This window comes from Antennarius striatus, chromosome 4 (assembly GCF_040054535.1).
Source record: "Antennarius striatus isolate MH-2024 chromosome 4, ASM4005453v1, whole genome shotgun sequence".
Classification (NCBI taxonomy): Eukaryota; Metazoa; Chordata; class Actinopteri; order Lophiiformes; family Antennariidae; genus Antennarius; species Antennarius striatus.
This window is the reverse complement of record NC_090779.1, coordinates 19,819,224-19,827,450: the sequence shown is the minus strand read 5'-3', so window position 1 is coordinate 19,827,450 and position 8,227 is coordinate 19,819,224. Positions and strand designations below refer to the sequence as shown.

General features: G+C 39.9%; 1 protein-coding gene across 1 annotated transcript; it reads left to right on the top strand.

Moving 5' to 3' along the window:
* Positions 1-1,032: 1,032 nt before the first annotated feature.
* On the top strand, positions 1,033-7,942 carry hsp90b1 (heat shock protein 90, beta (grp94), member 1). Its single transcript, XM_068312168.1, has 18 exons — positions 1,033-1,190; positions 1,732-1,834; positions 2,222-2,363; positions 3,645-3,761; positions 3,863-4,194; positions 4,382-4,493; positions 4,589-4,717; positions 4,973-5,089; positions 5,180-5,317; positions 5,403-5,480; positions 5,582-5,647; positions 5,910-6,179; positions 6,336-6,581; positions 6,724-6,860; positions 6,975-7,053; positions 7,142-7,297; positions 7,476-7,586; positions 7,680-7,942. The coding sequence occupies exons 1-18, from the start codon at positions 1,142-1,144 to the stop codon at positions 7,704-7,706; spliced, it is 2,409 nt and encodes an 802-aa protein (XP_068168269.1). The 5' UTR covers positions 1,033-1,141; the 3' UTR covers positions 7,707-7,942.
* The last annotated feature ends 285 nt before the right edge of the window (positions 7,943-8,227 follow it).

The window sequence follows — 8,227 nt, the reverse complement described above, 5'->3', positions numbered from 1 at the left end:
TCAGAGTAACCCTGGACGGACAGTGATTGCGTCACTTCCGCGTTCTGTGAAGACTCAGCCAATCAGTGAGCGACGGGCTCGTGGGTTGCGAGTTAAGTCGATTCCTACTTATCCACAGATGAGCTGCTGTCACCCATTGAATGTATTACAAATAATCCACAGTTGTTTATTCTGTAAATCCTGGTGAGTAGGAGCTTCTTTTTCGCTTACCATAAAATTAAAAACAAAACAAAAACTTGCACAATCAGTCCCTTACACACCCATGATAACGTTTAGTCTGATAAATCCAGATTTATCTCATACAATTTCATACACACCCATAGGGCATGCCAGACAGGCATAACACTCACACATTCAAATTGAACACGTATATTATTCTGTACTAACCATACAGTATTACTCCATCATTACGATCGTTTGTTCCAATATGACACAATTAATATTGTTTACATTTTCATCAAAATGTACGTACTCTAAAAAAGGACACTGCGTCATCCTTTACATTTTCATCCCACTTACTGAACAGAGACATCTAGTGGACAAAGGTCAGTAGTGCATAAGCATCCACACATGCTTCTGAGCTCATTTATACGCATTTATTAAACGTATTCTAGCCACGCATTCATAGGAACGGCAATGCAGACAGCTTGAATTCTATATATCATGTGGACATAGTCAATTCAAAATAGTAATTTTATAGCGATACAGACTGAAACGGACAGACATGATGTTGCTTTCAAAAATGTGGTTGTCCTGAAGTCTCTTTGTGTTCCTGTTTGTGATATTGAACAAAATTATCAAAGTTTAACTTTGACTTTTCATAGTTTTCAAGTGTTACATTTTAGGAAGTGATGTGCTGACTATTTACTCTTGGCCAATGGTGTCTAGCCACGATTTTCGGGCATTGACTTATGTTGAAGAAGATGATTGGACAACATATGCCTTAAACTCGGCCGTGATTGGTTAAGGTTTGTGCGTGGTGCGCAGCCATTGGTCGGCTGTCACCGTTTTAACCGTGTTCGCTCTTTTGGTGGGAGCGGTAGCTCGTCAGACTCTGTAGTTCAGGCTCTGTTCTACACTCAAACCCCGGCTTTTGTCTTGGAGCTGAAGATACTTGTCTGCTGTTAAGCGTCATCTCAAAATGAAACGTGTTTGGGTGATAGGCCTTCTTTTTGCACTGTTAGCCTTTGGTGAGTAGTGGAAAGATTAGCTATCTCTTTACAGTTTTTTCCTTACATTTAAGCTAACATTAGCCGGCAAGCTAGCTGTAAATGGCATTTTGGAGCTTCGTTGCTGCCCACACAATACTAGATCCTTCATAATTATGCCGTTCACAATCTATATTTTGCTAATAATTTTATGATAGACAGCAGAATTTATTTTGCCTCAACACATTTTTTCAAGAAATGACAGTCGTTACTCTCAATTTTCATTGAATCTGTGCTAATGAACAAGAATCTCCTTGAGAACTGCTATTGTTTTGCAAATGTAAATCAATAATGCTAAATCCAACCTGTATAATGTTACACATACTTGTGTGATTGATTGGACGTCATGTTTTCCTGAGATTCATCAGAAAACATCATCTTTAACAGGTGAAATATAGTACGAATATTGTACGCCTGCAATTACAAAAGATTTAGACATACAAGATGTCTGAATTTCCCAGTTTGGGATCATTAAAGTAGATCTAAGATCTATATTTATCCAAAAACATTTGTCTTTTGACAGGTGCTGTAAGGGCAGAGGATGAAGTTGATGTGGATGGCACAGTTGAAGAGGACCTTGGTAAAAGCAGAGATGGTTCCAGAACAGATGATGAGGTGGTGCAGAGGTAGATGATGTTTTGAATATCTTTTCATAAAATCTCTAACCCTAGTCCTAACAGGAAATGGTAATGAAATCATGATGACCAACACAAGGTCAACCTGACCAAGTGTATTCATACAAACACTCATAGTACTCCTTCAATTATTGGATTAGCAAAAATATGTGTTTGTGTATTCATACAAGCACTCATAGTACTCCTTGAGTTATTGGGTTGGCAAAAATATGAAAACTTAATTTCATTCCATGTCTTTCATTAAACCAGTGGAATCTTTTCTTTCTTTGCTTTAATTTGAACACTGAGCTCTCGAGGGGACAGCAGATTTGCATGCTTGTTTATGGCTCTGATTTTGTTGTGTATGCCCCTGGTGTAACGTGTGTATATCTGTTTCAGGGAGGAGGAGGCTATCGTCCTGGATGGTTTGAATACCGCTCAGATTAAGGAACTCAGAGAAAAGTCAGAAAAACACGCCTTCCAGGCTGAAGTCAACCGAATGATGAAGCTCATTATCAACTCTCTATACAAGAACAAGGAGGTGAGCAGGAATAGGCAATGCTTTCATATACCATAGTTACCCTTGGCAGATGATTTTTATAGAATTTTGATATGTGGGGGGGCGTCTGAGATTTTTGATCTTCTGTGTTCATGTGTCCATGGATAAATATAATATGGCTAGGTTTTTACATTCCGCTTCAAAGCGGTGATGTATTGTGATTCTCAGTGTGTCCACAAAATATCTTCGCAACCGTTGCAGAGAGAAAGATGAAACAAAAAGAACATTACTCGGGCGGCAAAAGGGATGAAAATGAGATATTGACTTTGAGAAAACTAGGTCAAGGTCAAATTTCCACTTTTATACACTCAGGAACCGGATAAGACGAGGGAGAAAGCCATAGATCATAGATCAAAGCACTAGCTTTGATCTACCTATGCACTAGCTTTGATTTATGGTCAAAGCTAGTGCATAGCTGTGATCTACCCTGAAAGGTCAAAGCTATGCACTAGTCAGGTACTAATTTCAGGCGGGATGTTGCAGTCTGTCCCTTTTTTCTTTTTTTTTGTTTGTTTGTTTTCATCTCTACAGTTAAAAGTAATGCATTAAAACAGAAATACGACTCCTTTCTAATGTTTGTTGTCAGGTTGATATCTACATAATTCTAAATCTTTCATTAGAATAACTAAAATTAGCATTTTCCAAGTATTGTGACATCCAGTTTTGATCAAATATCCGGCCACTATTTTATCTACAATATTCACAATGACACTTTAAGAGCTCTTGGCTCTCTGATGTTGGAGAGTTAGGATGGGGGCGTTATTTGGTGTGATAATTAGGTTCACATTTAATGGTATAACTGATTTACAGTTATGTTAATCCTTTCTTTACTTTTAGGAACAAAGTCTCAAGTTCATTATTCGTATTTCTGATTATTTTCACATCAAACATTGTTTCATTTTAACGCGTGTGTCTTCAGCAGTTGACACTTTTTCTGGAGTGAAGATATATGCAACTTCACTCCACGATATAATTCGTAAGGCATTTGTTGTAAAGCCTTTCAAAACATAGATTTCTGGGTAAATACTTGTAGCTTTTCAGCTACCAATTGGTATATTTGTTTTATTTGCATCAACACTTAATGTAATGTAAATTGCTCCGCTGCTGTGAAATAGATTTAATGTAAAAAATGCCGTACAAAATGAGAAATAAAAATTCTGAGCTTTGAAAAAAACATTGAAAGAATATGCTTAATGCAGCTTACTACAGTATGTCTTCACAGCAGTCTAAACTAATGATCGAATGACTGTGGAACTCTTTCAGATCTTCCTCAGGGAGCTGATTTCCAATGCCTCAGATGCTCTGGATAAGATCCGCTTGTTGTCTCTGACCAATGAAGATGCAATGGCTGCCAATGAAGAGCTGACCATTAAAATCAAGGTATGTGCAGAAAAAGTGATTATATAATGTATTTAGTGGATCATGTTTGTTTATTTGTTTCCTCTGTTGCTGTGAGTTAATTGTATTGGTCCAATCCACAGTCTGACAAGGAGAAGAATATGCTCCACATCACTGACACTGGAATTGGAATGACCAAAGACGAGCTGGTGAGGAACTTGGGGACCATAGCCAAGTCTGGCACCAGTGAGTTTCTCAATAAGATGACGGAGATGCAGTCCGAGGGGCAGTCGACCTCGGAACTGATCGGCCAGTTCGGCGTGGGTTTCTATTCCGCCTTCCTCGTTGCCGACAAAGTCATTGTGACATCCAAACACAACAATGACACTCAGCACATCTGGGAGTCCGACTCGAATCAGTTCACGGTCATTGAGGACCCTCGTGGGGACACACTGGGGAGAGGAACCACTATCTCGTAAGTTTACTTTGTGTATTAACCTTAAACAATAGTTGCAGTTTTAGTTGTAATCAGTTACTGTTTATCTTTACTCTCATTTCGCTGTAACATGTAACTCCTGCCTGGCTTTATGGCTGTAGTTTTCTCATAACCACTTCAAATATAAATTCTTAATTGAGTTTTCCACATTCAATTACGACCACAGACTGGTTCTGAAAGAGGAGGCCTCAGATTACCTGGAGCTGGAGACGATCAAGAACCTGGTCAGGAAATACTCTCAATTTATCAACTTCCCGATCTACGTTTGGGCCAGCAAGGTAATGACTGACAGAGTTCCTTTCTTTAAGGACAACTCGGATGTCTGTACTCGAAATGGAACACATTTTCTCCCCTTTTTTCCGTTTTATTGAAGACTGAGACTGTTGAAGAGCCGATTGAGGAAGATGCTGATGCTGCTGAGGAACCAGAGAAAGAGGCTGATGAAGATGAAGCGGAAGTGGAGGAGGAAGATGAGGACAAAGACAAGCCCAAGACAAAGAAGGTAGGAAGTTGATAAAGGGGTAAACAATACAGACAAATGGGAAAGTCTGACTGTTGTTTATATTTATTAAACTATTGGTACATTTACATTACAAAATTTCATTAATAAAACATTCACCAAAGCAAAGTCTTCTACAGAATGACATTTTAAGGAATATTTTTGAGAATTCAAAAAGCTGATAAGGAAGTTTTGCTTATTCCTTAAAACATTGTATTGTATCTTTAATAGAAATGTGTTATTGTGTGTGTCTCGTAGGTTGAGAAGACAGTGTGGGACTGGGAACTGATGAACGACATCAAGCCCATCTGGCAGCGACCAGCTAAGGAGGTTGAGGAGGATGAATACAAGGCTTTCTACAAGACCTTCTCTAAGGTAGGCGCCTGAACACCGTCGCCAAATCAAGCAGCCGCGTAGATTGTTTCAGAAATATTTGACCGATTCAAGCTCTGTTTTTCTCAACAGGACAGCGATGACCCAATAGCCCACATCCACTTCACGGCTGAGGGAGAGGTTACCTTCAAGTCCATTCTGTTTGTGCCCACTGCAGCTCCTCGTGGCCTGTTTGATGAGTATGGATCCAAGAAGAATGACTTCATCAAAGTATGTGCACTTGTTATTTGATGAGTTTATATTATGCTTCTAGAGTGATCATGTGTAAACCTTGAATTTTTTTTTTCCTTCTCAGCTGTTTGTAAGGAGAGTTTTCATCACTGACGACTTCAATGACATGATGCCCAAGTACCTGAACTTCATCAAGGGAGTGGTGCGTTACTTTCTGATTTAAGACTCAATTGTTTTCTCGTGTGGGCTATTGAGTCTCTGATGGCGCCTGCCCTGTTCTTAATGAAAATGTATTCTTTTTAGGTTGACTCTGATGACCTTCCCCTGAATGTGTCCAGAGAGACTCTACAGCAGCACAAACTGCTCAAGGTGAGCTTCCCGTCAAACATGAGCATTGCCCTATTCTGTTAACACATTTAGTCTGTAAATGTCACTTTTTGTTTTTGTAATTGAGCATATTTGACATTTTCCGAGTGGTCTGTTCGAACACGTTAACTAGCTTCAAAGAGATTATTGATAGGCAAGGAAGAAAGGGGCCTAATTATCTCAGTAAGTGATTTACAAAAAGGAGAACTGATAATATGGAATCCTTTTTTCTTTTTTTTTTCTCGTCTTTTTCCTACCTGTTCAGGTGATCCGTAAGAAGCTGGTACGAAAGACTTTGGACATGATCAAGAAGATTGCAGAGGAGCAATACAACGAGAAGTTCTGGAAGGAGTTTGGAACCAACATCAAGCTGGGTGTGATTGAGGATCACTCCAACAGGACCCGTCTGGCCAAGCTCCTGCGCTTCCACACCTCCAATAGTGAAAAAACTCTGGCTAGCTTAGAGCAGTACGTGGAACGCATGAAAGAGAAACAAGAGAAGATCTACTTCATGGCTGGGTCCAGCCGGAAAGAGGTGAGTGAATTAATATGTACCTCTTTTAGGTAAAATGCCTGCTAATTTAAAAAGCAGGCAAGTGCGATACTTGTACCAAAATAATAAAAAGCATTTAAGATAATAGAAAATGATCAAATGGGAGTGCTGATAGCCTTTGTTATTTGTCTTCTACAGGCTGAATCTTCCCCCTTCGTAGAGAGGCTGCTGAAGAAAGGCTATGAGGTGATATACTTGACGGAGCCTGTGGATGAGTACTGCATCCAGGCACTGCCTGAGTTCGACGGAAAACGTTTCCAGAACGTTGCAAAGGAGGGCGTCAAATTTGATGAAAGTGACAAGGCCAAGGAGAAGAGGGAGGCCCTGGAGAAGGAGTATGAACCTCTCACCACTTGGCTCAAGGACAGTGCCCTGAAGGATAAGGTAGAAAGGCAATTATTTTGTAAAATTCATGACATGGGGAAAGAAACTTTGGCCACACAGCTGATTCGATTTGGCTGAAGCTGCTTAGTTGCATCTCCTCCATCATTCGGATTATTTGATATGATGCTGTTCTTCCCCACAGATCGAGAAGGCCGTTCTTTCTCAGAGGCTGACCGACTCGCCGTGCGCTTTGGTTGCCAGCCAGTATGGCTGGTCAGGAAACATGGAGAGGATCATGAAGGCGCAGGCTTACCAGACAGGAAAAGACATTTCCACAAAGTGAGTAACAATCTCGTTTTTCAGTGATATCAATTTGCACAGTTCAAATTTAGTAAATATCGTTTACATATCTGAGTCCTTACATGGCAAATACCCGTCTTGTGTCTTCTTCAGTTACTACGCCAGCCAGAAGAAAACATTAGAAATCAACCCCAAGCATCCTCTCATCAAACAGATGCTTAAAAGAGTCCAAGTGAGTCTGAATGCCGTTACTTCACTGTATGTCAACCAGACCATTCAGAGCAGGTAACTGAAGGACTTTTTTTGCTTGTGTTCTTCAGGATAACACAGAGGACCAAACTGCCTCAGATCTAGCTGTGGTTCTGTTTGAGACCGCCACGCTGCGCTCAGGCTACCAGCTAGCTGACACGAAGGCTTATGGGGACAGGATAGAGCGCATGCTCCGACTCAGCATGAATGTAGCCCTGGACGAACAGGCAAGTCGACATCTGCTGCCAAATTACATGGGGAAAAAATGGCATGTGAAAATGTTATGTGTCGTGCACATTCTTTGCAGCCAGGGAACTGATTTAACAGGACATGGTTTTGTTTGTTTTTTTTCAGCTTATCTCGATTGTGTGCATGTTGTTTAAAAAATAATTTTACTATTTGCAGATTGAAGAAGAGCCAGAGGAAGAGCCAGCAGAAGATGAAGATAAAGATGAAGATGAAGACTCTGAGGATAAAGAGGAAGAGATTGTAGAGGAAGATGATACTGAGGAAACGGTGAGAACACTTATCATGTTACAAGTGTTTACTCTTATAGTTTTCAGATGCTGGAGTCTTTTTGTCAACATCTTTATTTTTTCTCCCTCACAGATAATACCAGAAAAAATAGAACTGTGAAGCAGCGAGTAGAAGAAACTCGTATTGGAGTTGGAAACGGATTAGATTGGACCACCATGTTCAACAATTTCCTGGGTGTGGTCCCTGGGTCGGGGTTTTTTAAGGGAAGCTTTGTTTTTTGGGGTTTTTTTGTTTTCTACATTCCTCATGACTGTAAATTTGTTAATATTTAACTGACCTGTTTATGGAAAGATGCGATCCTGTCTCTTGATCAAATAAATGTTTCCTGGAAAGAGGACATGGAGTGTCTGTTCAGTGTGGTGACAAATCACATCCCAGCGACTTGAAGTTTAACAGACTGATGACGTTTCAATAGAGGATGGGAGGAATTTTCATCAACTGAAAGTTTGTCCAACGCAAATGCCTGATTTGGATCATTACTCGCAATTTCATCAGATGAAGAAATGTTAAAATCCACCAGTGTTGATTCTGTAAATGCATCACTAAAGTTATATAATAAAAACAGAAACAAAGTACTTTACATGAAATAATCTGATGGGTATTATACGAAACCTCCATAT

Excerpts from the sequence above, each read along its gene's own strand:
- hsp90b1 (XM_068312168.1), top strand. The coding sequence starts at position 1,142 with ATGAAACGTGTTTGGGTGATAGGCCTTCTTTTTGCACTGTTAGCCTTT. Across the intron at positions 4,718-4,972 it reads ACAAGCCCAAGACAAAGAAG|GTTGAGAAGACAGTGTGGGA; the intron begins GTAGGAAGTTGA and ends TGTGTCTCGTAG. Across the intron at positions 7,587-7,679 it reads AAGATGATACTGAGGAAACG|ATAATACCAGAAAAAATAGA; the intron begins GTGAGAACACTT and ends TCTCCCTCACAG.